The sequence below is a fragment of the Phasianus colchicus genome, chromosome 28 (assembly GCF_987193195.1).
Source record: "Phasianus colchicus chromosome 28, bPhaCol1.hap1.1, whole genome shotgun sequence".
Classification (NCBI taxonomy): domain Eukaryota; kingdom Metazoa; phylum Chordata; class Aves; order Galliformes; family Phasianidae; genus Phasianus; species Phasianus colchicus.
Genome location: NC_143463.1, coordinates 2,520,336 through 2,546,977, shown reverse-complemented (window position 1 = coordinate 2,546,977; position 26,642 = coordinate 2,520,336). Strand labels below are relative to the sequence as shown.

General features: G+C 52.6%; 2 protein-coding genes across 7 annotated transcripts; one reads left to right on the top strand and one right to left on the bottom strand.

Moving 5' to 3' along the window:
* Positions 1-823: 823 nt before the first annotated feature.
* On the top strand, positions 824-5,223 carry AMH (anti-Mullerian hormone). The gene is made up of 5 exons (XM_031604318.2): positions 824-1,437; positions 1,921-2,099; positions 2,869-2,992; positions 3,120-3,303; positions 3,471-5,223. Exons 1-5 carry the CDS (start codon positions 897-899, stop codon positions 4,375-4,377), a joined length of 1,935 nt encoding a protein of 644 aa, XP_031460178.2. The 5' UTR covers positions 824-896; the 3' UTR covers positions 4,378-5,223.
* On the bottom strand, positions 5,161-26,464 carry LOC116235872 (uncharacterized). Of its 6 annotated transcripts, XM_090126000.1 has the most exons (11): positions 26,393-26,464; positions 25,430-25,525; positions 23,703-24,022; positions 23,141-23,260; positions 22,635-22,708; positions 8,849-8,891; positions 7,681-7,828; positions 7,315-7,467; positions 7,162-7,227; positions 6,933-7,066; positions 5,161-6,698 (listed from the first exon to the last, which is right to left on the bottom strand). In XM_090126000.1, exons 7-11 carry the CDS (start codon positions 7,760-7,762, stop codon positions 5,886-5,888), a joined length of 1,248 nt encoding a protein of 415 aa, XP_089982126.1. In that variant the 5' UTR covers positions 7,763-7,828; positions 8,849-8,891; positions 22,635-22,708; positions 23,141-23,260; positions 23,703-24,022; positions 25,430-25,525; positions 26,393-26,464; the 3' UTR covers positions 5,161-5,885. The 6 variants fall into 6 exon arrangements, with proteins under 6 accessions (XP_089982126.1, XP_089982127.1, XP_089982125.1 ...); XM_090126001.1 differs by lacking the exon at positions 8,849-8,891; XM_090125999.1 differs by lacking the exons at positions 22,635-22,708; positions 23,141-23,260; positions 23,703-24,022; positions 25,430-25,525; positions 26,393-26,464 and adding an exon at positions 10,051-10,136 and having other exon boundaries at positions 8,689-8,891.
* Positions 26,465-26,642: the final 178 nt, after the last annotated feature.

Sequence of the window (26,642 nt, the reverse complement as noted above, 5' to 3'; positions counted from 1 at the left end):
CTGTACGACAGCTCGGGTGGCAGCCAGAAGCACAGAAATGTTTCTTTGAAGGAAATCACTTTACGCCGTTTCTCAAGAGCTCTTGAAAAGCACTGGGTGAGCTTTCATTTGCAGCTTAGAAAAGAATCCCCCTACTCTGCTGCTCTCTGGGCTGTTGATGCCCAACGTGGGCCTCCATGTCTGAAACAACTTGGCTGAGCCTCCTGCGTGCAGGCTGTATTTGTGAGCCCTTTGGTCTGTGCACTTTGGGTCTCTGCTGGGACTGTATCCTGAGCTCCACGCTGCACAAGTCCTGGGAGCACAAAGAAGGCTCTGCTCGTGCACTGGGAGCTTGTACATGTACATTGGCACCTGTTTGGTGCTATTCTGCACGTGTTGTGTGGCTGGAGACATGCACAGACCCTGTGCTCTGAGGAGGAGGCACCCAGTGGAGGGAGCTTCGGGCATTTCCTTCATTTCTCCCATTTATCTTCACCCTCTCCCCCAGGTGTGGACAGCCCTCTCCTCCCAGTGTCGCTGCTGATGGGAATGGTGTGTGCCAATCCCTGCGAAACCTCCGGCCCCAATTCCACCCTCCGCTCAAAACATCTCAACTCAAGGACACCCATCCCTACAACCAAAGGGAAACAGCTTTACAGTTGTTTTTTTTTTTTTTTTCTTTCTTTCTTTCTTCAGTTTCCAATACTGGATGCTAAACCCAAAAATAGAACAGAAAAGTTCCTCTGACCCAGCCCTCCCTCCTTTGCAGCAGGACAGCAGCCGTGTTTCGCAGGGGAGGTGTGTTGTGTGTTGGCCACTCAAGGCCACTGCTTTTAAAAGGGAGATGCGGGTCCTCCCGCACGCAGAGGTGCATCGGGCGGCTCGGCGGCTGCTCTGGGTGCAGTGGAACAAGGAGGATGAAGGCGGTTCTCAGGGTGCTGCTTCCATACCTGGTGCTGTTGCTCCACTCCGCAGCTCTGCCGAGAAAAGGGACCCATGGAGCAGAGGCTGCGCTGGGGCAGAGCTTCTCAGAGGAGATGGAATTTGGAGCAAAGAGGGAAAATGTGAGCAGAGCACGACCTGGCTCGGCGGTGAGACTGAAGATGACTGTGGCTTCTCGCCTCCTCCCTGAGCCTGCAGCAAGCTGCACACAGGCTGACGGCTCCAGCTTGCAGCCCTGGCCCTTGCGGGGGCTGGAGGGTCCCGTGTGCCGCCTGCAGATGGACCACAGTGAGGTCCCCCCATCCCACCTGGAGGTGGTGGGGGTCCTCACCCGCTATGAAAGCGCCTTCATCAAGGTGCTGCGCGCCGGCTGGAAGCACCGCAGCCCCGAGACATTTGGGCTGTGCCCAGGTGGGGATGCACAAACCGTGCTCCGACCGCTGCAGCAGCTCCAGGAGCACCTGGCAGGGCCGGGCACGGGGCTGCAGAGATTCCTTGTCCTGCACCTGGAGGAAGGTAGGAGCTGGAGGGTTGTGGTGTGGGGAAGGCCAATGCTATTGATGGGCCTGAGATGGAAGTGTGGGTGAAGAGTTGGATTTGCAGGTTGGGTTTGCTTTAAGATAAAGTTGTGCAATAGATCCTCTCCTCGTGTGTTTGTGTCAGAAGCTTTCATAGCAGTGAGAGCCTGCGTGCAATGAACACCCAGTGCTGCAACATCAGCGGGTTCTGTACTGCTCAGTTTGGTTCTGGAGCAGCAGCATTTCTCTCTTACTGTCCCAGTCACTGAAGTTTGGTTCTATTCTGTCCAACTGGGAAAAAAAAAACCAACAATGGTCCACAGAGGGTCCCCACCAAATGGAGCGTGCTGCCCTCCATCACCTGAAGAACTCATTGTTTGCTCTGAGTGATGTGAGGAGCAGTGCTCAGCCCCAGAGCCCCTTCCTCTCCCTTTGCACTGTTATGGCTGCATGCTTCACCCACCCTGTGCTCTCTTTGCAGTGAAATGGGAAGCACGGGCCTGGCTCTGGTTCAGGCTGCCGTTCCATGCAGAGGTGGGGCAGGTGCTGGGAGAGCTGCAGGTCGCTCTGCTGCTCTTCTACCCAGGCAGCCCCATGGGGAGACGGGCTGAGGGCCGCCAGGAGCTACTGGTGGAGGGCATGGGGCTGACACAGGAGCAGGTGGGTGACCCTGGGGGGCAGGGGGAGAGGGAGGACCTTAGCTCTGCTTGCCCAGCAGCTTTCCATCCCCTTCCCTCCCCATCCCCTTCCAGCACTTAGCCCATCCTATTCCTTTCCAGCATCTTCCCCATTTCCTTCCAGAGATTTTCTCCCTTCCCTTCCCTTCCCTTCCCTTCCCTTCCCTTCCCTTCCCTTCCCTTCCCTTCCCTTCCCTTCCCTTCCCTTCCCTTCCCTTCCCTTCCCTTCCCTTCCCTTCCCTTCCCTTCCCTTCCCTTCCCTTCCCTTCCCTTCCCTTCCCTTCCCTTCCCTTCCCTCCCCACCCCCTCCCAAAGGTCTCTCTGTCCCATCCTCTCCCTTTGTCTTCCCCACCCCATCCCAGTACTTTTCCCACACCCTCCCACCCTCTCTCTCACTGGGGCAGCCCGGGCAGAGCAGTGCCTGAAGATGGTGCTGTTACCCTGTCCCCACGCTGCTGCCAGGGACAAAGGAACAAGACCAATGGTTGCTCAGCCCGAACTGGAGGTGCTCATCCCATGCTCTGGGGATGCTCAGCCCATACTGGGGGTGCACAGCTGCCCCCATGCCCTGCTCCCTTCCCTCCCAGTTCTCCCCAGCCTGACCAGTTCCAGAGCCTCCTTACTCCGTACCTTGGGCTGGATCAGTCCCTGGGTGCTCGGGAAACAGGGACTGGTCTGTGGAGGGGTCTTGCTGACCCCTGTGATGCCTCCTGTGGGATCTCAGGGGCTCTTGTGCCTTTTGCTCCCCACAGAGCCTTTGCTTCACTAGGGATGCCCAGTACCTGCTCCTCAGAGCCTCGGAGGCTGCCGTGACCAGCAGCAGCAAGGAGCTGAGCTTCCAGGTGTCCCTGACCATCAGGCACCACGGGGATGGAGGTAGGTTTGGGGGCAGTCCATGGGACTGCCAGTCCAGTGGTGCTGATGGCTGAGCATTGGGGACTTGGCAGTGATGAGGGACTGGGGGGGTCCTGCAGCACTGTCCCCACTGTGTCCCCATCTCCAGGTGCCCCTCTGTCCCTCATGGAGACCCAGCAGCTCCTCTTTGGCTCGGATGAGAAGTGTTTCACCAGAATGACGCCGGTGCTGCTCCTGCTGGCTGGGTCACCACCTGAGGATGATGCTGCAGCCCCTTCCTCCTATCTCTCAGCCAGTGGGGTGGTGGATGTGGCTCCCTATCCACAGCTCAGGTCCGTGCATGGAAAACCATGAAGGGAAAGGGGAAAATGGCACTGTAGTCCCCCCTGTCCCATCCTTTGGACCCTGGTTGGGAGGACGCATGGCACACCAAGGTGGTTTGGGAATGCTGCGTCCCAATCCTTTACACCACTGTGACCCCACTGTGTTCTCCCCACAGCCCACCCCATCCTGACACCGCAGAGCTGCCATCCCACACCACTGCCAGCCCAGACAACACCACATCCCCAACGGCAGGGGACAGCGGGCAGTTCCTGGGTGTGCTGACCCTCTTCATCCGCCGGGTGCTGAGCCCCCGCAGCGAGCCGCCCACCCAGCCCAGCTCCCAGCACTGGTTGGACTTCCAGATGATGGAGACGCTCCCGCACCAACTGCTCAACCTGTCAGAGACGGCCGCCCTGGAGCGCCTGGTGCAGTCAGAGGAGCCCTCGGTGCTGCTTTTCCCCCAGGAGGGCGGCGTGGGGCTGGAACAGCATTTTGGGGACTGGCAGCCCGAGGGGACGGTGCTCCAGCTGCTGATGGGCAAACTGCAGGCTGTGATCCACGAGCTGAGGGACATCCCGGAGTTCCAAGCCAACACGGGGCTCTTCCAGCACCTCCTGAGCTTCTGCTACCACCCTCCAGGGCCGGCTGCGGGCAGGCAGCCCCCAGGCTCGGGGAAGCTGCACGCATTGCTGCTGCTGAAGGCGCTGCAAACGGTGCGGGCGCGTTGGCAGGAGAGGAGGAAAGTCCTGCGGCAAAACCGCAGCGCGCGGCCCCAGGCGCACTGCCGGCTGCAGGAGCTGACCATCGACCTGCGTGACCGCAACTTCATCGTCATGCCCACCGTCTATGCGGCCAACAACTGCGAGGGGCCCTGCAAGCTGCCCCTCTCCACCCGCGTGCCCGGCTACCACTCGCACACCGTGCTGCTGCTGGGCATGCAGGAGCGGGGCTCGCCGCTGCAGCGCGCTCCGTGCTGCGTGCCCGTCCGTTACTCGGACCAGCTCATCATCAGCGTGTCGGCCGAGGGGTTGGAGGTGCGCAAGTTCCCCAACATGGTGGCGGAGGAGTGCGGCTGTCGGTAGAGGTTCCCACCTGCAGCCCTCGTGCAGTGCTCCTGGCTGAGATGGGAGCATCCCTCCGAGCGCCTTTTCCTCCTGCTTTGCCTCCTAGCGTTGCTCTGGTTCTGTTTTTATTCTGTGGGGTTGTGCTGCCCTACATCCGCCTGCAGTGATGGCTGTACCCATCCCTGAGCCCTTGGGGGCAAAATCCCGCGTTCCACTCTGCTGTTCCATGGGGTCCCATCCCCACACTTGGCCATGGCAATGGCTGCAGTGCTGGGCTTGCTGCTGGGTGCTGCTGTGCTGCTCCATGCTGTCACCACTCCCCAGAGCACAGCAGATCCCATTACATGTCTTAACATTAATAGCGTTAATGACATCAGCACACAGAGCCCGGCCGCCCTGTGCTAGCTCCCAGCTGAGCTCCATGGGACCCCACCACCAGGCTGAGCCCCTGTGACAGGGTCACAGCCCCCCACCCCCTCCCTCTTTGCTCTATGTTCTTTTCTTTTTACAACACACAAACGTATCCAGAAACATGGTATATATATATATATATATATTTTAAGACATTTAATACCTTCTTAAAAATGAACATCAGTTTGTTTTAACCACTATTGGTTTAGCGAATACTCAAACCCGCTGCAGTCGGGGTCTCCTGCAGTTGCTGCAGCACTGTGTGGTAATGCTCGTGTGCTTTCTCCCTAAAAGCAGCTCTGCGGGGCAGGACCTGAGCTCTGGTTCTGAAGCTTTGGGCCTCCTACACTGGGGCCATGTGTCCACGCTCCGAGGGCAGCTTGGCTTCCTTCACCCAAAACACACATCTCTCTTTGATTTGTTTTTCAATAAAACCATTCACTGAATTCAAGAGCTACCAGGGCTGCAGACCCCTCTGTTTGCCAGGAGTGCATCCTTGCTCCTTAGGTGTCAGCATGGGAGACAACGAGCTGCTGCTGCAGCCGGGGATGGAGCCTGATGGCATGAAGCCCAGGGGGAGCAGAGCTCATTTCCACGCTCCCTATGGGCTGCCTTCATCCTGGGGAGTCCTAGGGTCCCCACAGATGCTGGGCTAGGTGGCTGATGTCCCCACAGGCATGGCAGGACTCGTTGTCCCCATTGGCAAAGCAGAACTCAGTGTCACCATGGGAACAGCAGGACTCAGTCACTCATGGGCACAGATGAACCCCACCATCAGAGCAGGACCCCAATGTCTCAGTGGGCACAGCAGGTCCCAATGTCCCCATCAGCACAGCAGGACCCCAGTGTCCCCAACAGCACAGCAGTGCCCCTATGTTCCCATGGGCACAGCAGATCTCAGTGTCCCCATCAGCAGAGCAGGACCCCAATGTCTCCATTGGCACAGCAGGTCCCAATGTCCCATGGGTACAGCAGGACCCCAGTGTCCCCACTTTGCTTGCAGCCACTCTGGGCATGGGGACAAAGGCTGAAGGCGTGGTGGCAGCAGAGGGGTCCAGCAGACAGATGGTGGCTGTGTATCTGTGGGGCTGGGCCCAGTCGGTCCCTCGCAGCCTTCAGTCACGCCGCCGGCCCTCTCGTGCCCTGTCCCTCCCCTTTGGCTCCCCGGCCCTCCTGCCCCGCTGCTCGCCCCGTGGCAGCCCCCAGTTCCTCCGGCCGCTCTCCTGCCGCTCGGCTCTGCCCGCTCTGCCCTTGCTGCCATCCCTGCGCTGCTCATCCTTCTCCCTCCGGCTCTCCTTCCCCTCACGGCGTCTCTTCTTGTGTTGCTGCTGCTCGGGCTCCCTGTGTGCCCGAGGGGCTCTGGGGGGCTTCTCCTCGGGGCTCCTGTCCTTGGGACGCGGCTCCCGACGGCTGCTCCTCTCTGCTGGGGCTGCGCGGCCCTCCTTGGGCCTCTCCTCCTTCTTTGGGCCACGCGGTCTCTCCTCCTTCTTCTCTTCCTTCTCCTCTTCCTCCTCCTCCTCTTCCTCCTCCTTCTCCTCCTCCTTTTCCTTCTTCTCTTCTTTCTTCTCTTCCTTCTTCTCCTCCTTCTTCTCTTTCTTCTCCTCCTTCTCCTCCTTCTTCTCTTTCTTCTCTTCCTTCTCCTCCTTCTTCTCTTTCTTCTCTTCCTTCTCCTTCTTCTCTTCCTCCTTCTCCTCCTTTCTCTCCTCCTTCTTCTCTGGGCCTCGAGTTTTCTCCTCCTTCTCCGGACCTCGGGCCTTCTCCTCTTTCTTCTCTGGGCCCCGTGGTTTCTCTTGGCCCTTCCTCAGCTCTACTTTGGCTGTTGGTTCCTCAGGTTTCTCTGAGGGCTCTTCCTCCTCTTCTCCAGGCTCTTCCTCCTTATGTCCCGGCTCTGATCGGCCAAACCACTTCTTGAAGATCCAGGGCTCGGCCTGGGGGACAGCAGTGTCACACACCTCACGCCCTCTCCATCCCTCCCATGGAGGACCACAGAACCATTCAGGTTGGAAAAGACCTCTCAGATCCCCAAGCCTGACCCCTGCCCACACCCACCATGCCCACTGACCATGACCCCAAGTGTCACATCTCCATGGTTCTTGAACACCTCCAGGGACCGTGATCTCCTCTGCACCAGAGGATGCTGTCCCCCCCCCTCAGCCCCATACCAGGTTGCTGTCCGCTTCGTCGTCATCATCGTCACCATCATCATCACCATCGTCATCCTCTGGCATGCTGCTCTCAGGCAGGATGGGTTGTGGAGCCACTACCTCTGGGACCTCCTCCTTGGGGATGATGACCTCTGGGGATGGAAAGCAATGAGCCACAACCCAAGCACTACCCCTAACCCTAAAACCCCAGCAGCCTCTTGTGGAACCCACCCAGCTCTGAACGCACCGTGGATGGGAGCTGCTGGGGGCTCTTGCTTGCCACTGATGACACCGTCCCTGGGGCATGGTGGAGCTGGAAGAGAAAAGGGGACAGAGGGCAAGGGGTGGAGGTGGCAATGTTGAGGTGCAGCTATCCTGGCAGCACAGGGACAACGCTCACCTTGGAGCACCTGGAAGCTGACACTGAGCAGGGCAACAATGGAGGCCACCAGGATGCACTTGTTGAGGGTGAGCCCTTCCCAGATGAGCGGCTCCTCCGCAGGGTCCAGGCTATGGGGCTCCACCTTTGCTTTCACAGGGAGGCTCTTGGGGACTGGGAACCCAAAGAAACTCAGAATTACCAGAGGTGGACCCTGACAGCCCCTGTGCAGCCTCACAAGGGTTGCACCAAGCCCCTTGGGGTTTGTATTGCAGAAATGGGGGGTTCCATCCCCAGCCCATCACCAGATGGTGCCCCTGGGCTGGCAGGGGACATGGGACAGTGGGGTGGTGTTGGGGTTGATGAGGATTTTCCATGCACTCCTACCTGCAGGCACCGCGGCGCCGCCCTTTGCTCCCACCTTCTCTGCACGCTTCTTTTCCGTGCCCTGCGACGTCGGCTCAGGCATGCTCAGCTCAGGGACGTCCAACTGCTGCTCAGGGACACCGCACCGGGTCCCCACCTCCTTTAGGCCCTGTGCAAAGAGGAGCAGACGTGGGTGCATGTGCACAGTCCGGTTGGATGGGGGTCAGCTGTGTGAACCCTCCTAGAGCCAGAGATGCTGAATGCAGCTGGGGTTGAGCGGATGGAACCAGCCCCTCTTTGCAGTCCTGGTGGCTACTAGGGCCAGGCAGGAGCTTTGCCAGGTCCTCTGGCATGTATTCCTGGTGCCTGTGTCTGTATCTCTGAGCAGGTTGGGATCTGATTATTTGCTAAGATGGGTTTCACCACTAGCTGGCTCCGTGCTGCAGAGTGTTGGGCTGCGCCTGAGCAATCCCAACCCTTGTGGGATCCGCTGGATGGGCCCCACTATGGGGACAATGCCTGGGGTCTGGGTTCGGTGCTGACTGCCTGCTGCCCTGTGTCACAGTGCTGGATTGGTGCCACAAGTGAGAACTGCCACTAGCACGGCTCAGTGACAGCAACAGCTGGGCCACGAGGGCTGTGCTTCCTGCTCCCAAGCTCTGCAGGAGGGACCTTTCTGCTTTCCAACCTGGAAACCTGTCCAGGGTGTGCACCTAAGGATGCCCAAACGCTGTCACCAGGGCAGGATGCAGATCCCAGCCCACCACCACTACCAGCCCCTGAGGGTGGTGCACTCCATGCCAGGTGGATTGTTTTGTGCTGTTCCATGCAGGCTGGGAACAGAGCAGCCCATGGGCCATATATCACAGCCCTACACAGACATAGGGACTATGCTTCTCATTCCCAGTTCAGGAGCTGGTCTCACCCCTTGGCTGGGTCAGCGAAGGTTTTTCCCCAGTAACCCTCCCCAGGACCCTTTGTAAGCCCCGAATCCAGGACAGGAGGGTCTCAACTCTTGTCCAAACCCACCAGGTTGCAAGGTGGAACCACAGGGTGTCAGGGTCCCAATCCTGTCCTGTACCCAGTCTAACCACTGAACCATCCAGTCTTCATCACAGCTGGTGCAAATGGGAACTGAGACACAGCCTCCCTGTCCTGATGACAGACCCAAAGGCACCAGCACACTTACAATCTATGGCTCTCCCCACCGTTCCTCCCCAGCACATCAGCACCTGCAGGAGACAAGCAGAGCGTGGCACTCAGTATGATGCTCACCTTTCTGGGCAAGATGAGGGGGACAGTGGCCTCTCTGTGGCCATCACCCACATGGGGACAATCAGCCTGGTGGGCACAACATCACCCCAAAAGCACCACCCCAAGGCCATGGGCTTCTGAGATCTGCACATCTCATCCATCATCGGGAAGAGGAATTTCTGCCCCATCTGAGCCAGATTTAGTTTATTTTTCCCTGGTGGAACAATGAATGCTGAGAAAAAAAGCACCAATTCCCAGGCTGGAATCTAAAACACGACATTGGAAGCAACACAAATAATGATGAGCAAACTTTGTGGCTGAGAAGTAATGGCATGAAAGATCTTGGCTTTCAACATGGAATCAAAACAAGACTTCAGGTTCTGTTTTAGTTACCTCAGTCAAGGCAAGCTGGCCTGTGCTCCCCTGAGAAGCAGAGCATTTATTGCCCAGAATTAGATTTTGGGGGTTCCTCCCCAGGCTCGTGAAATCTTCTCCATGGCAAGATGATGAGAGCGTGGAGGTGGTAAGCGTGGTCCCCAGGGTTCATACTGGATCATCTCCAAAGCCAGTGCCCCAAGCACGCAGCCACTGCCCAGCAGAGCATGGCAAAGATGGCCATGTGGCAGGGACAGCCATATGGTATAGGGACAGCCACGTGGCATAGGGACATCCACATTGCAAGGATGGCCACATGGTAGGCATGACCACCAATGCCAGGGCTGCCACCAGACAGCCCATTTCCAGCCCTCATCTTGCACTGACTCCTCTAAGGGGATAAGGCTACCTTGTTCATGAATGCTGCATCCTCTCCCATGTGCTCTGCACTCCAGGTCTTTTCAACACACAAAGTTATGGCCACAGATGAAATTTGGCCCCATTTTGCTGTTGCTTGGACTTTTCCTGAGCAAGCCCAAGTTGTGAAAGCCTGAAGTTGCTAACTCATGTCAAAGAAATGGCCAAAAATAGCCCCTTGCCCGCCCTGCCATCCCTGAACACGCTCACATGGCCACGTCAGGATGGGTCCCATTGCCCTCTTTATGCCCGTGGCCAGCACGGCACCACATCCCCCTGGCCACGTGTTGGGCTGCTGCCCACCCTGATTCAATAAAAAAGGAGAAAATCAACACAAAGCCATACCTCGGGCTGAGCACAGCCGCCTCGCCTCCAGCCTGCGGTCCGGTACAGGCAGTGTGCAATAATGTACAGCAACAGCTGCTCCTGCACTGAGCAAAATAGCACCCAATCATCAGGGGCTGCAGCGCCCAGAGCTGCCCCCCCAGAAAAGGCAGTGTGGCACAGGGCTGACCCCAAACCTGGGGCTGTGGCTCTGCTCCCTGAGGGCATCCCAGTGGTGGGGCTGCAAGGGGATGGGGTATCCCCTTTTTGGGCAGCTGGAAAGGAAAAGCAGCTCTGCTGGTGGGGACAGCCTGAGGTAGGAGCCCACCCTCCCAGTGTGTCCCCATTGGTGGCACGTGATGGTGTCCTGCCTTGAGGACACATCTTCAGATGTTGCTCTGGAAGGCAGAAGAGCTGAGAACCCAAAACTGCAGCACGTCGTTTTGCAGCACTGACATTTGCCTTCAGCACAGGTTTGATATTTCATCCATTGCAGGATCCACAGGAGGGACAAACCAGGCACCAGCACCTCTGGAGCCCCAGACAGCAGGAGCCGATCCCAAACAGAGCTCCAGGGCTTTGCAGCCAGATTAAAGCCACACTGTCTGTTTCCTATTAACAGAATTAAAAACAACTTACAGAGCATTTTTTCCCCCTAACATCACTTCAGCTTGACGCAGCTCCGTTTTTCTGACGCCGCGATGATGGATGGCATGGGATGGCCCCTGCCCAAGCTTGGACGACTCCCAGGTTTTTACGCACATTGGGACAGGGAGGAAACCTGCATGGTGCCCAGCATGAAGGCTCACCCTCCTCATCCTCTGCCCGAGAAGCTCGTATATACCCCAAACAGGATAACTAGCATCCTCCTCCTGCATGCTGGGAGCGCTCTTGGCCACGGGGCGTCAGCCCACGGTCCTGCTTTAGGACCACACAGCAGACAGGAGCAGCCGTCTGCTTTCCAGGGCAGGGATTTCCCGGCTCTGGCAGAGGCAGGGCTGAGCACGCAGTGAACCCTACTGCAGTATAAATAACCTTCTGCCGAAGCCGAGCCCAGATGGAGGAGAGCTGTGCCGTAAACAAAGCCCTCCCCAACGCGCCAGGGCTGTGGGCGCATGCCAAGGGTATATTTCTGTTTTATTCCCACTCCAGTAGGGTCAGGCAGTTAGCTGGCGAGGCATGCTTGCTTTATAGGGGCAAAGTGAAAGCAGAACATCAGCAGCAGGCTGAATAACAACCCCTTCTGCTCCCAGCTGTGTTTCATGTGGGGCTTGCAGGTCTGTCAGCTTGCTTGTGTTCTCCTGATGTCAAGCTCATCCTCCCAGGACACACATGCAGAGCCCAAGCAAAACTTCTTCCCACTCATCCTGGTGTGGGACCATGGGACAGGGACTCTCCTGCACATTCAGGGCCTTCTCAGCTTGTTTCTTGCAGCAGGAAGGGACCAAAAGGCATTTCATCCCCAGTGTTCAGTTCTAACTCAGGCAGATGGAGGAAGGAGATACCCAGAGGTAAAATCTTTCCTAATCCTTTGACTTCCCCACCAAATCCCTGCTTTTCCCTTGCCCTGAGGCTCAGAAAAGGGGTTTTGGTTGGTACCCAAGAGCCAGCTTCCAGTTGTGCCACAGCAACCCTGTGTTTCTATAGCAATGCTCTCCCATCTTCCCAGTAGGATGTAATCTCCTTCCTCTCCATCTTTAATAACTTGTGCTTTAAAGTCAGCTGCCAAGACATGAGATTGGCCCCCGGTTATCTTCAGATTTGGGTTTAAGGAAAGTTGATGTTGCCTGTTGTCAGAACTGAAGGACTACGTGGTCCGTGAGTGCAGCCAGCGTCATCCCCTCGCACAGCCACGGGGTGATGCAAACAAATGGACACCGTCTTCATTAGGGAGTGCTTGAGAAGTTACAGGAAGCAAAGAGACGTTTTCTGTCTGCCAGCTGTGCCTCTCCCGTCAAATCACACATCTCTCATCACCGATGATTTGAGATGAATCAAGGCGAGCAATCTCCTTGTCTCAGTGCCATTAATTGGAAGCCCGCAGCGTTTTGGAAGCAAGATGTTCCTGTGGCTTTGTGCCACCAGGTGTTACTGTGTGGTTGGGTAATGCTTCCTGACACAGAGAGATCCAGTGAGAAATGGAGCATCCTAAGCACAAGCTGATGCTCACGGCTGGTACCAAATGGGCCCCTCTGCCCTCGGTGATCCCATATGATCCAGAGCAGCTCTGCACTGTCTGATCACACCCTAATCCACGTGTAACCTAAATACTCTGATTTACGAATCCCAGAGGTTTTTACTCCATTTGCCTGGCAGAAGGAGCAGCATTCAGGTCAGCTGGAACACGAGGTGCCAGACTCCATTAAACGCCACTTTTAGTCTCAGCTTCACTTGATAATCGTCCCATTATACATTTTCTCACAGCTCAGTGCTGCTTGGGGCTAATCATTATTCTCTTTGAAGACTTCAAGCCATCAGTAGCTCTGAGTAGAGCATGAGCAAGTAACTGTTGGGACATGACATCCCAAATAAAACATCCTTGAAGGTGCTGCCTGGTGACAGGGACAGGTCCCACCATACACCTCATCCATGCCATGGAACCAAGAACAGCACCAGGCAGTGCTGGTGGGACCAGGAACTAATTTCAAGAGCAACCAGCTGTTCCCCATTTCTCCTTTCCTTTATTAGATTAGAAATTTCCAAGTTAAAAGTCAGCAGAGTTCAGAAATCACATGCAAATCTCATGTGCCAGGCTGTGCTCTCCTGCTTGCTCACTACTTGTTTCTTTGTTTCTCTGTGATAGTGGAAGAAGGCTGGAAAGGCTTGATTTCCACTTTCTTTGGCATCAAAAAGGACCATGATCATAGAACCATGGATGGTTTGGGTTGGAAGGGGTCTTGAAAATCGTAGAATCATATAATGGTTGGGTTGGAAGGGGCCTTCAAGATCACAGAACCGTAGAATGATTGAGTTGTAAGGGACCTCAAAGATCATGGAACCACAGAATGGTTGGGTTGGGTTGGAAGGAGCCTTAAAGATCGTGGAAACATAGAATGGTTGGTTTGGGTTGGAAGGGGCCTTGAAGGTCATGGAACCACAGGCTCCATCCCACATGGCTGCCTGTCTCTGAAGGGACCTGCATGAGCACCTCCAGCTGAGGTTGAAGTGCTGCAGTGGCTTTCATGCTGTTTTCTCCCCAGTATAGCACAGTGACATGACTAGCAGGGTTTGCACTGACCACAGACCCTTCTCTTTTCAACCCAGAGGAGCCAATCCACCTCAGCATCCAACCTGCAGCTAGGGATAGCTTAGGTTGGGCTCAATCTCAGGAAGAAAACCCACAGCACAGAAGCCAGGAGTGGGATTTTGGTCAGGGCAGGACCTTGAGGCTCCCCACAGCAGGAGATGGATGCACAGAGCCCATCCCAACCACAAGGTTCCTGGCATTGCTGCTGTGTTTGAAGCATGGCTGCCCTCGAGTGGTGCCTCAGGAGCACAAAGGATCCCTGAAGGGATGCACGTCCACACCACAGCTCCAGGATTCCATCCCTTCTGTCCCTCCTCCTGGCCCAATATGTGCAGTGGGAAAGCAGAGCTGGCTGAGGCTTCTTGCTGTGTATTTTTTTTTTTTTCCTGTTCTAGGAAAACACAAACAACAGCCTGAAGGAATTTCCTCCTCCAGCCCTGAGTCAGGCCCCAAATTGGCCACTTGAAATCGCGAGGGTTTTATTTTCATAGGAAGTAGTGCAGCAGCACTGGGCACAGCAGTCCCCATCCCTGAGCCCATCATGAGACAGTGATGGGCAGTACTGGGGTAGGTGGTCAGCTGGACTGGGTGGTCTTAGAAGTCTTTTCCAACCTTAATGATTCTGTGATTCTAAGGATGACTTATTCTTGAGATCTGGGGTTTTAAGAGCAAAAGAGAGACAAGCACAAGGCAGTACCCTTTAATCACCTGTTTTCCTGCAGAGAGTGGGGTGAGCACCTCCCCATGCCCATTCTCAGTCTCATGTAGCACCTGATGAACCCCACACCACCCTGAATCCGGGTGACAATGACCCCCAGCATCTCGCTGGTCCCTTCTGCCTCTGCACCTGCAGTGCTTTGATCGATAGCTGGGTGCTGTAGGACTGCTGAGATTGGAGCAGCAGCTCTCACCATTAATGTGTGCAGCAGCCACCCCCAAATGCTCCCAAACTGCACCATTGCCACCACTGGGCTGTTTTTCATTTACCAAGAGAAGAAACAGAAGATGTGAAGGCCCAGTGGGGAATAAGCAAGAGAATGAAAGAGTCCAGTGAAACAGTGAAACAGCCCATGCCAGGAGGACTACACCGCTCAGTGTGTTTTGTGCTGAGAGGTGGATGATCTCATCGGGGAGGAATCAAAGGCAGCGCGGCACCATGCAGGTGGATGAGCAGTGCAGCCAGGCTGGGAGTTAAGGACAAGATGGGGCAGGTTGTGATGTGGGGCAGAGCCCGGCTCCGGCTGCAGGGCAATGCGCTGCTGCGTGGGAATTTCTTTCCATGTCACGAGGGGAGGAGAAAGGGTGAATGACTGCTCCATGGCAGCTCCAAGAAGTGAACAATTTTCCAAAAATAAAAGTTAAAATCCCAGGTGCTGCATGGAAGGGCACCCTATGAATAGGGCTAACAAGGCAGAGCAGTGGGAAAAACAGAGCAGAGGTTTCTCATCCCTACCTCCACCACCTCCGTGTGTCCCTCCCTGTTCCCCAGCACTGCGACCAGCACAGTCCTGCTGTGTCCTGGCCATGGGGCTCTGCTGCCTTGCTCACCTGCACTCCCTCCTGCACCCAAGCATCCTGCTGACATTTCTGCTACCATCCAGTTCTGCTGCTCCTGGTCAGTCCTTTCTGTGGTTATTAGAAAGAAGATGGTGTGACAGCATGATCATCCGTGCTTTGTTTCTTTACAATAAGAGCACAGCTCCCCTCAAGTAGCCCATGTGCAACAGGAGGCAGTCACTGAGCTAGTGCTGTGCAGGGAGCTCAGAGGCACCATGGGTACAGGTGTGAAAATGTCAGTGCAGGGCTTATGGCAGCAAAAAGGCATCCTAAGGGATTGCTGCAAATGGTGCAGAGATGATGCTAGAAAAAAGCAGTCTGTGCTTGCAGAAATCCCACTGTGCACCTACATCTTGAAACACCGCTGGTCATCCTGTGTCAGAAAAGACACAGAAATGTAAAGAAAGAGGGCTGGGGGTGCATGGGGTGAGGAGCGGGGCCTGAGTCTGCACATCAAAACATATTTCCCATAAATCACCCCATGGAGGCTTTTCATACTGCATGTGGTGTGATTCATGAGGAACCTGTAATGTTTAATTAGAGGGGAGAGAGACTGATCCTGCTGTGAAACACTTCCAGATCCCACACCAAGCTCCTCACTGACTTAATTTATGGGATGCAAACAGGACAGAAAATGGTGTAATGGGAGAAGTCATGTAGCTTTGTCGACCTTGGGATTCAACAGCTGTTCCAAAGAAGGGTGATTTACAGATGAAATGAGATGAAACCAGCAGTGAACCCAATGGGGAGACCCAGCCTGTGTCCTGCTCCTTGCCCTCTGCCTCCTGGCATGAAGGTCACCCCTTTATCTACCCATGAGATCCCTCTTTGGCTTCGATTACGTGTGACCCAACCCTAGATGTCAAATTTATGGCTGGTGACAAGGCCATAAATCCTGATTGGCCTCCAGTGACGGCGATAGGGTTACTCTGGTACCCCCAGCACCCTGCTGGGTGTCCCCCCAGGGGCTCTCACTATGTCCGTGCCCCATTCTGTGCCCTTTATCACTCTGCAGTGTTATTCATGAGGAAAAAATGCTGTGGGACTTCTCTCCTTCATGCAGCTAACTGGTCCCATGACCTCAGTTTCATGATTCTTGATTTTGGAGTGCAATAATTTCCAATAGCAAGAAGGGAGAGGCTGCTGGTCCTGTGGGGAAGGCTCTAGCTATAGCTGTAAGGAGCAAGTGCTTGCCAAATGACTAATTGGGGTCTGCACATCTCCAGCCCTGGGCTCCCAACGCCACATTGGTCAGCATGGCAGGGAATGGGGAGCTATAAGCACAGAGACTTGCTGCTGGAGGCACCTTACCCGGTCCCTAAATAGAGCAGCTCTCCTTTTACAGAGAAAAGAAGGATGCGAGGAATTCAGAGCCAAGAAGGGAGAGGAGGTCACTGCACAGCTACGCGGGTTCGGCTGCTTTAAATATCGCTCCCTGCTGTCCTGTCCAGGGCTGGGAAGAGCAGAGAAGCCAGCAACAGCCTGAGATCTCAGGGGAAAAAGGTGAAGAAATAGAGGGGGACAGCAGGAGAGGCTCCTTGATTGTACAGGGAGATGCCTCCAGCTTCCCTCCCTCTGCCCCTCTATGGGTTTTGCAACAGATCTGAATTTAGGTCCTAGGGAGAAAAAACAATGGAGTGGTTCACAGGCAAACCAGAGGCACCCTGCAGGCACCCTGACACCCCAAACCTGAACACCCGTCTGCATCCCATCCCACCTGCCTCATGACACAAAAGGTCACCCCAGCTCCCTGAACACACAAGGAGCTCCCAAAGCAGAAGAAAACCAATTGCAAAGACAAAAATATATGCAAAAAAAGCCCAGCCCAATACTCTTGGGTGCAAAAAGAGCTGTGGGTGCCAGGAACACCTCTGTCAAAGGAACGCTTGCAGATAAGCAGCAGGTGACACCCAGTTCTGTCCTGATTGAGCAGAAAAGTGCTTGCAGCAAGTGCTCTGTGCACTCTTATCACAGAAACATCATGGGGCCACAGCATGGTTTGGGTTGGGAGGGACGTTGGAGGTATCCAGTTCCAACCCAGCACCATGGGCAGAGACATCTCAGGTTGCTCCAACCCCTGGCCCTGAGCACTGCCAGCTTCCAGTGATTTTGCTCTGTGCATGCTTGCTATGATGCTACTCTGTGTGTGCTCACAGTGGTACTATTCTCTGAGGAGTGCTGCTCTTTGCACAATTGAAGGGTATTGCTCTGTGCATGCTCACAGCGATGCTGCTCTGCGCACGCCTGCAGCTTCCTCCAAAGGCAACAGCAGCCAATGGGCGGCTCGGTGAGGGGCAGAAATGCTTTCTGCTTAGAGACAGAACAGCAAAGAGACAACTTGTGCCAGATGGGAGTGGGGCTGCATTGCTGGGGTGTGGGGGCTCCTTGCTTCCTCTTCCTCCCCCAGTGACATTTAAATGGTTGCTCCCCAAACACTTTCTGCTTGCTTGTGTTTTCCCAGCGACACAAAGCCCAGAGCCTTTCAGAATAAATCATTTAGAAGAAAGTAAAAAAAAAAAAAAGAAAAAAAAGGAACAGCTCTGACCCCGCACGTACACTCACTCCCCTCCTCCTCTGAGCGTGGTTTGGAGCCGCTCAAGCAAAAGGAAGAGTGAGCAGGAGTAATTTTCCATGGATGCAAGGAACAATGGAGCCCTGCGTGGTTTTTGCCGTTCAGAGGTTTCCCTCCAGCACTTTCTGCTCCTCTACAGCAGCAGACAAAGGCAGTGTGCATGCACAGACCGGCCCAGCCTCGCTGCACCCTGCGGTGCGAGGTGCGGGGTGACGGCGAGGAAACTCTGCACAGCACGTAGGGGATGTCTGAGTCAGTGCTGGGCAGGAGGGGAGAGGGGTTGGGGTGGCTCTGGTGTGCCAAAGAGATGCATTGGTTTGGGATTGGGGCTATGGTTGGATGCTGGGGATGCTTTAGGAGAAAGCTACGGTACTTGGTGCTGGAGCATGAGGCTGGGGAGTCGAGGTGCCCGAACCAAGCAAAGCCCCACCACAATTCTTCTCCTCTCCATTCCTACTCAGGTCTTATGGTAGTGGCTGAGGGGATGGAGCAGGACAGTCTGTGGAAGAGGAGGCTCAAGAGACCTCATTACTCCCTACAGCTCCTGAAAGGAGGTTGTGGTGAGGGGGGGTCGGCTCTGCTCCAGGTAACAGCAATAGGATGAGGGGGGATGGCCTCATATTGCACCAGGAGAGGGTCAGACTGGGTATGAAGAACAACTTCTCCAAAGAAGTTGGAGATGCATTGGCACAAGCTGCCCAGGGAGTGGTGGGGTCACCATCCTTGGAGGTGTTCAGAACTGTGTAGATGTGGCACTGAGGGACGTGGCCAGTGGGCATGGTGGGATGTGTTGGAATTCGGGATCTAAGAGGTCTTTTCCAACCTTCATGACTCTATGATCCCTGACTCCCTTCTATCCCCACTGCTTTCAGAGACACACTCCTAGCATTGTCCCCATCCCCAAACGCAAGCCTCCATGCAAGGAGGGAGGACACCACCTTCAAGCCCTCCAGTGTCCCCTGCCCAGTGCCAAGCCTACACAGAGCACACAGCCAGGTCAACAGCACCCAAATAAGAGCATAGCTCTTTGCACCCATCTCCGTGACCTGCAAAACAGCAGAAGTAGGGCTGAGGCTGCCCTTACACATCAAGCATTGTTTTTGAGCCCCTCTTGGTGCTTTGCTCCTGCTCTGCCTTGAGCAATGCTCCCTGCACCCACCATGCCTGCAAAGCTGCCCACAGCAAGCATGGGGGCTGCAGGATCCATGCAGCTCTGAACACAAAGCAAGATGAAAAGCAAAGTTTTCACTAAAAAATATTTTCTAAGTTCCTCATCAAAGATGGGCACATGGAAATGAGGCAGGCTCAGGCCCAGACTGGTGGGAGACCTCCAAGCTACATTTTTGTGGTGCAGAATGAGGCTTTGCCAACCTCCTTCCACCCCAACATTGCAGAGCCGGTGCCTCAGACCTGAGCTGGTTTGCAGCCCTCTGCCAGAGCACGGAAGAAAGCTTTCAGCTGAACATCAAAGCTGAGACCCAACGAAACCACAGCAGACAGTGCTGAGGCTGCAGCAGCCCTTTCATACAACATAACACCAAAACCCCATTATCACACTTGTAACCTCCCAGGTGCACAAACCAGGCTTTTGCTTCCTTGCTCTGTGTGCTTCTGCTTTTTCACCTCCCATCGCAACAGGCAGCAAATGAACAGCTGGGTTTTGCCTAAGAGGTGATGGCACTTAACATGGTCATGGGTTGTTTTACATCTGTAGCAGCAAAGGCATAGAGTGGTTGGGATGCTTCCCTGATAATCATCAAAACAAGGCAAAAGGAGGTGAGTGGGACCCCAGGATTATGTGGGGACAGCATATCTGGGTTTGACTCTGAAGGTGTCCTCTGGCCCTACACCTCTGCATGTGACATCCCATTGGGAAGCTGAACCCTGCACCATGGGAAGCCTCCATTCTCTGTGTCTCCATAAAGCCATGCTGAAGGCTCTCAGCATCTTCCCAGATGAAAAAATCAAAGCAGAGAAACAAGCTGCCATCCCTTGGATGCTGTGTGCCTTGAGATTGTTGACTTTGCAAAATATCATAACGAGCAGGGAGCTTGGAGAGCAACAACAATGGCTTATTTGGGAAGAAAATTAAGAACAGCTTGTTTTTCCTAATCTTACAGCTTCCTCCAAACAAATGGGTCACAGCTGTTATACCTGGGGGTCATGGAAAAAAGGTCTCAGTGCTGCTATGAGAAGCATTTGGGCTGTGGAGGGTGTCTGTGTCCTCCAGTGGGTCTGAACCAACCAAATAAGCTCAATGTGCTACTTGGACCTGATGGTTTTGGAGTGGATTCCTTTGTAGTTAAAATTCAAAGAGTTTAACGGGTGGTGATGCAAACACTCACCCTTGTTGCATCCCACTGGTGCTGCTGGACAAAGCCTGAGCTGCAGCACGGGCAGCAGCAATGTCAATCTGCATCACCATGAGAGCACTGAAAAGAGAAAACCCAATTTTGAATAAATCAATATTTGATGGCTGTCTCTGCAACATTTCATGGGAAAAAAAGCATCCTCTTACCGCAGGGAAGAGTATTTCTGAGCTCATTTCAAATCCGAAACCACAGTACATCCACCCAACAATACCAAGCAGCAAGACATCAGGAAGCTATTGAAAGAAAAGCTGAGTGCAATATAAAAGAGAACTACACATAACCATCATTGCCAAAGAATAATCTCCCAGGAATATTTTTAAAGGCAACAAAGAGGATTATCAATGAGGTTTGAGGCAGATAAGGACAGATAATTTAGGCTCAAGAAAACATTTTGCTTATTCCAAAGGTACTCTGAGGTCAGTAGGATGATGGAAAAAACAAAGCAAGAGGTTAAAAAAAAGCCTCAAATAGTGCATTTTTTCTGTAGGATTTGAGGCTGGAGGAGCTTTACCTCCACACAGTTCTTCATCCCTGCCTCAGTTTCCCCACCCAGTGACACAGGGCAGCAGATGCAGCTGGGAACACCAAGGAAATAAGAAATTGTACACGAAGAAACCCAGTGCTGCGTGACAGCAGGGCACACTGCAAGCTGCATGCAACGTATTAAGATACACCCAGCAACCAGCCCAAAATTAGCCAGAGAAATGAACCCAAGAGAGGACTGAGCCACAACTTCAGAGGCTAAAACACCCCAAATCCAAATTTTGGAAATACTCCTTGCACAGACAGTTTATTTTCTGTAACAGCTGCTCTCTTTCCTTGCATGCACTCCTGAGCAGTAGGTTTTCCAATTAGTAAAAGTCACAGTAAGCAGGAAATTAAACAAATTGGGTGACTAGTCCAATTAGAACAGTCATGTCAAGGCTTCCTGTTTTCTTTATGGCACCTCTTTATCTCCCAGCACCTCGGTTGTATGGGAGTTACAGCACACACAGAGCACTGTGTGGAAGTGCACTTTGGTGGATGGAAGGACCATGTTCTGGAGCTCTCATTAATGACAAGCAGGAGGCAGTGTAAGTTAATGTGTACCTAAGGCAGCTCCATCAGTGGAAACCTCTGGGAAAACTGGAATTCTGTTGGCATAATAGAGCTGCCATCACTTACAGACTTCCAAACTCCAAGTGTGAGGACACCCTGGGGCTCACACCTGGGGACTGGAAGTCTGAAAATGGGCTCAGCAGTCTGAAATTCGTGAGCATTTTTCATTCTTTACAACTGTCCCCATCCTGAACTGCTGAGCATCCCACTGAGCTGCCCGACGGTCGGCTGCAGCTCTGGGGGAATTGCTGACCAGCTCTGTACACACAGCCTTGAGTCAATATTGGTTCAACCACAGGAGCTCACAGATAGAAAGCGTGAGGCCGCGTGAAGCTCAAACAAACAGGCTGGCAGGAGCACTGCCTGTCCTCTCCTGTGTCACCGATGTCACTGAGGGGCTGTGCTGGGTGCTGGCACTGCTCTGAGCAGCTTTTGGGGTTATACCTGAAATAAAGCTGCAAGAACTAGATGTCTACAGCTGAAAAAGAGCCCATGTTGTCAGCTCTGCTGCACTGAGGCTGCTCTCAGGCTGTTCCCAGCTGCAGCAAAGGGGCAAAGTGATTCCCATAGCAGCAAAAGGATGAGCGTGGCACATAACTCATTGCAGGCGAAACAACCTTCCCTGCCCTCGAGGCTTGTTCATTTTATTTATGGGAAAATATGCTCGTTAATGCTCTTATCAAAGGAACGATCTAATCGGGGGGGAAAAGTCTCCTTTGAATATTTCCATTTTGATGAGCTGTTGGGCGAAATGTTTAGGCAGGCAGAATTGACTCTGAACTCGTTTCTGACGGAGCAGATTCTGCACAGGTCTTAACTCTCATCCTGCTGTTTGTTTGGATAACATTTCCAAACCAAATTACCAGTTACAAAAGCTGAGCTTCATGCACCGTGCGCTTCCCGGTCCCTAAGGCTGACTGATCCAAGCACAACAAGAGCCGATGGAAAATAAGCAATCCTGCCCAGCTCTTGCAACACGGAGGGTGTGAAAGCAGCCCTTCCTGGAAAGAAACACCAGAACTTCTCTGCAAGAGAAAAGGGAAGTTAAGCAAAAACAAATCCAGTGTGCAAAGCTCCAGCAACCAAAGGGGTCAGAGGAGAAAGAAAGTGCTCACAGCAGAATGCCACTCCAAAACGCAGGATGCATGCAGGCAGATGGGGCTTGTTGTCTCCCCTCTGTGGATCTGCAATATGGAAGAACCTGAATTTCATCATCTCTTGTTAATGTGGGGATGGAGAGGGCAAACCCTGCAAACTACATTTGGCTCAAAGGAAACGAAACAGAAAATGGATCGTGGAAGGGAAGAAGGGAAGATGTTGCAATGTCTTGCACTTTATTGTTGTGCAACTACCTCTAAATACCTCATGACCATTTGCTCATAATTGGCAGCAGCACCCGGAGAGAAAAAAAAAAAAAAAAAAAAACAATCCAAAAATCAAGCAATTACTCTGAAATTACAGAGCCATAAGGACAAACTGCTCAAGCAGCTTCTCTCCCTGCCATGTTGAGGTGCTGTCCCTGACAGCCACTGTGTCCCTGGCTGCTGCTCACTGTCACATGTCCCTTTCTTGCTGCAAGCTGCTCCCCTCTGCATTATTTTTATAATAATAATAATTATTATTTACAAAGAAACTGAACTGCAGTGCTTCTAAGCCTGATCCTGGTAACCTACAGAAGACAACTCATCACTACCAACACTATGTTAGTTTACACCCTTAAAACAAACAATGAGATTTTAAAGCATTTTAAGCGTCTTACCTCATCTGACTTCAATCGATAATCCTCTTCATAGTGGCTGTTATGAAGTGAGAATGCAGAGTTCCTAAGTTTCTCTGGTAGGAAGTACAGACATTTGTTGTTTAATATCTCACTGAGATGTTGAAAAATAAGTTCTTCCCTGTGCTGGTGAACACTGAGGAATCCCAGCCTCACTTTGCAGTGGCACGCAGAATTTCTTACAGCACAAGTGGGTCTGCAGAAAAGCTGACCTTCAAATCACATCATTCTCACAGGGAAGTCGATGAAAATGATAGAAAAAGTGTTCTAATTACATGGCCCACAAAGATGAGAATAGATTCTAGCACACCAAAGAGCATAGTTAGTGGGGGAGTATTTAGAACTAGGTAACTGGGAGTTACCTGTAGGCAATGAATCAGAACTAAGGAGGAGATGGATAGATTTAGTGGCCCCACTTTAGATGACTTAGGTCTTACAAAGTTTAGAAACAACACCGTCTAGTATTTAGATAAACTCATGCTCATAACCTTATAAACTTGTGCTGTAGTCTGTCTCCACACAGAGCTGACCAAGACGAATGTTTAAATTATCCTGGGACAAAAAGAGGCTGAATTACAGGGTGGAGAAGTCATCACATAGACTGATTTCTGTGAAAACACAACATGACAGACATCCCTGCGTCATATTTTGTTCCGTTTTGGTGCTTGGCTGCATCTCTAGCTAATTCTTAAAGCTGTAAGAACAACGCGTGTGTTGCTGGAACAGAAAGAATGAGGGCAACCAGAACAACTGGATTTTATACTCTGGGATACTTGAGTTATTAAAATGTTGTTTTTTTAATTACTTTTGGGGAGATAGTGTGTAATGCTATGCAAGAACTGCACATGCTTTAAAAGAAAGCTCGTGTTTTTCTTTCTGTTGCACTTCCCTACTCAGCAAATCAGAGGCAGATCAATTCCCACAGCACTGCTCAATGTCAAAAACACCTCCTATCCCACTCCCAAGAGGAGCTATGACAGCGTGGTGCAGCTGAGCAGAATATATGTGGGGTTTTCTGCACTTTGTCCATTACCAATCTTTTCCACTCACCTCCTCTGGAGCTTTGTTGCTACTCTAGCACACGCATGTGGGTGCAGCTCGTTCTTCTCACCAACAGAAAACAACACAGAAAGATCAATGCTTGAATCCTAAGGGTGTTTGGGGATCTGTACAGCTTTCTATGCACTAGCTTTGTCTCATCTCCTCACAAACTCATGCAAGCCAGAAAGCAGACAATGAAGAGGAACTACATTTGGTTGCTGGTCTCATACATTTCTTGCTTGAACATCTGCTTCTATCAGTTGCCAACTTTGACCTTGACTTCACTTATTCCTGTGCTGCTGCAAATTCTTCTTCCATTCTATGACCTTCTGTAAAGTAGAAATAAAGAATCATTAACTGGGGATTCTGACTACTGTCTGGGATCTCTCTTATAAAAAGAGACTGAAAAACGTGCTGGAATGAGGTAAAAAAAAAAAAATAAATAAAAGGCAATTTTCTAGAAAATAAAACTCTCGTTTTCCTCAACCTGAAGCTACTGAAATTCAGACTCCTAATCCGGAGTTCAGCATCGTCACCCCTTCTGTACTTTCTCTTTTAACAGATCTGGTTATTTAGTAACTCAGACTGTACAAAGTATTTTCCCAGTTGACTTTACAGCCTAATTGCTGTGACCTGTTTGTGTAGGACACAGAACTGGGACTTGCTGTGTGCTCTCTCCTCCAATGAGTTCAGCAAGCAGTTTAGAACTGCTGCAAACCAACTGCCCCAGGCTGCCTGCTGCACCTCCAGCCCTGGGACTGTTCTGCTCCTTTGAAACGTGCCTTGGAGAAGCAGTATTTAGAGCCAGTGGAACAAGGAGGCCGTTGCACAGGACCTGTGATGAACCCATCTGGCCTCTGGGTTGAAAGCTGCCATGCCCCAGCAGTCATGGACACCTGCACATCACTTGTCTGGGTTCACTGCCCAGTTATTAGATAACCTAGGGATGAGATGGGCTTTGCCAGAGATGCCAAATGGGAATGTGACTGGAGCAGCTAATTCTGCCTGCTCTGCTACAGGAGGGTAATGATGGCAAAACAGTGGTAAAAAACAGCTGGGGATGGCAACATCTCAAAGTGCCTCAGCTGCTAATCCTGAAATTCTGAGTCAGAGCCTTCTCTGTGAGGATGCATGAATCACTGTCACTGCTAAACTGGAAAAGTCAGGCTATCTCAGCAAAATTGCAGCTGGAACTAATCTCATTCAATATTTAAAAAGAAAACAGGTTGATTGGGCTTTTTGCACACTACAGAACACCAGTGTTATCCAGGTCACTCAGCTGTAAAATGGAATGAGGGCTCACTGAGATGACAGGTATCCAGCAAGCAAAGCTGTTTCCAGTGCCACAATAAAGCAGGGAGCAGCTGCGAAGATGAAGCCCTCTGACACTGTGCCATTATCAGGACTTACAGTCGGATTACTACATAAATAATAAACGCCATTATTAGAAATAATGAAACCTAAAACAAAACGCTAAGGCAGCTTAATAGATCCATCCCTCCATTCAGGAAAGCCTTGCTGAAACAACACACAAAACGTGAATTGCCAAATCTTCTCTGATGTGCTTCATTTGCTCCCAATTTTCCTGAGTCGCAGCTATCCTATTGTTTCAAGTTGGTCCCTGGATAATACATTAAATGGCAATCAGCTTCCCGTCCATAAATCAGTGTGGAGAGAGCAGGATGAAAGCACTCATACCACAGTTATTCTGTGTTCTGGGGGCAAAGAGCAGCTACCTGCAGCAGGAAAAGGCCTTTTCTCCTGTACTTCTTACTTGCCACGACTCCCAGAGCAGTCACTGCCTGCTGACCGTGCCAGGCTTGTCATCTAAGCTGCAGGAAAACAGACAATGGTTTCTTTGGCAATATGCTTTGTTCCATTGCAGTCAATTGCAGTTTCAGAGGGCGAGGATTTCGGTTCTTGTTCAAAGTGGAACCAGTGAATGCTTTACCCCCCAAAAGCTCAGAGCTTTTGGATGGGAATATCTTAAAGCAAATAAACATAAGGTGAAAAATATGGAAATACTCAAACGCAGCTACTTTATTGCTGAAGGGAATAAACAGGCTTGGAATTGCCTGGGCTGAATGAGGAATGGAATACAGACATCCGAGGGGATATGGGGGGATTTAGGGGGGACATTGGGAGATCAGAGGGAAATTGGGGAGGGATGTGGGTATATCAGGGGTAAATAGGGGCTGGATTTGGGTATATAAAGGGTTAAGGGCGGAATCTGGGAGCATTTTGGAGATTTAAGCACAGGGGGGTTGGGGTGACCCCAAAATTGGGGTGGAGGCATGGTTAATGGGGTGCGTGGGTATATAAAGCGTTCATGGGGGAGTGTGAGGGGTATGGGAGGATCTGTGCATAGGAAGGAGAAATCTGGGGGTGCTGGAAGGGATGTGGGGGGAACAGGGGGGATTTGGGGCCAAGTTTGGGTCATGCTCTGAGAAAAAATTGCTTTTAATACTTGACCCTGGCACTGCCCAAACGCAGGCACAACAAATAAAATAAAAAGCTGAAGGAAACCATTTCGATCACCCTTTCAGGACTACCCGCCCCACTCTGGGGTGGGCGGTTATTGATTTATGGGAGCGACGCCCCCCGCCCTCACAGCGCGCCGCTGAGGGGCGCTCGCGGCCGCCGCTCCCGCTCTTTTCTCCCGCGCATGCGCCGAGCCCCGCCCTCCCGCCGCAGTTTACCTCAGCGAGGCACGGTCGGGGACGCGGGATTCGAACCGGCGCTATTGAGGGAATTGCGGACTTACGGCGCTGCGTAGAAGGCTTCCAGCCGAGCCCCGCCTACTCTCGCCGGGCGCAGCCAATCGGAGCCCTCTGTGCCCCTCCTCCCCGTCCCGTCGATTTTCTGAACGCATCGCGCTGCCCGCCAATAGGGAAAGAGCTTCTCGTTCCGCCTCTGCACTCATTTCAGCCAATGGAAAGCGAGATTTTA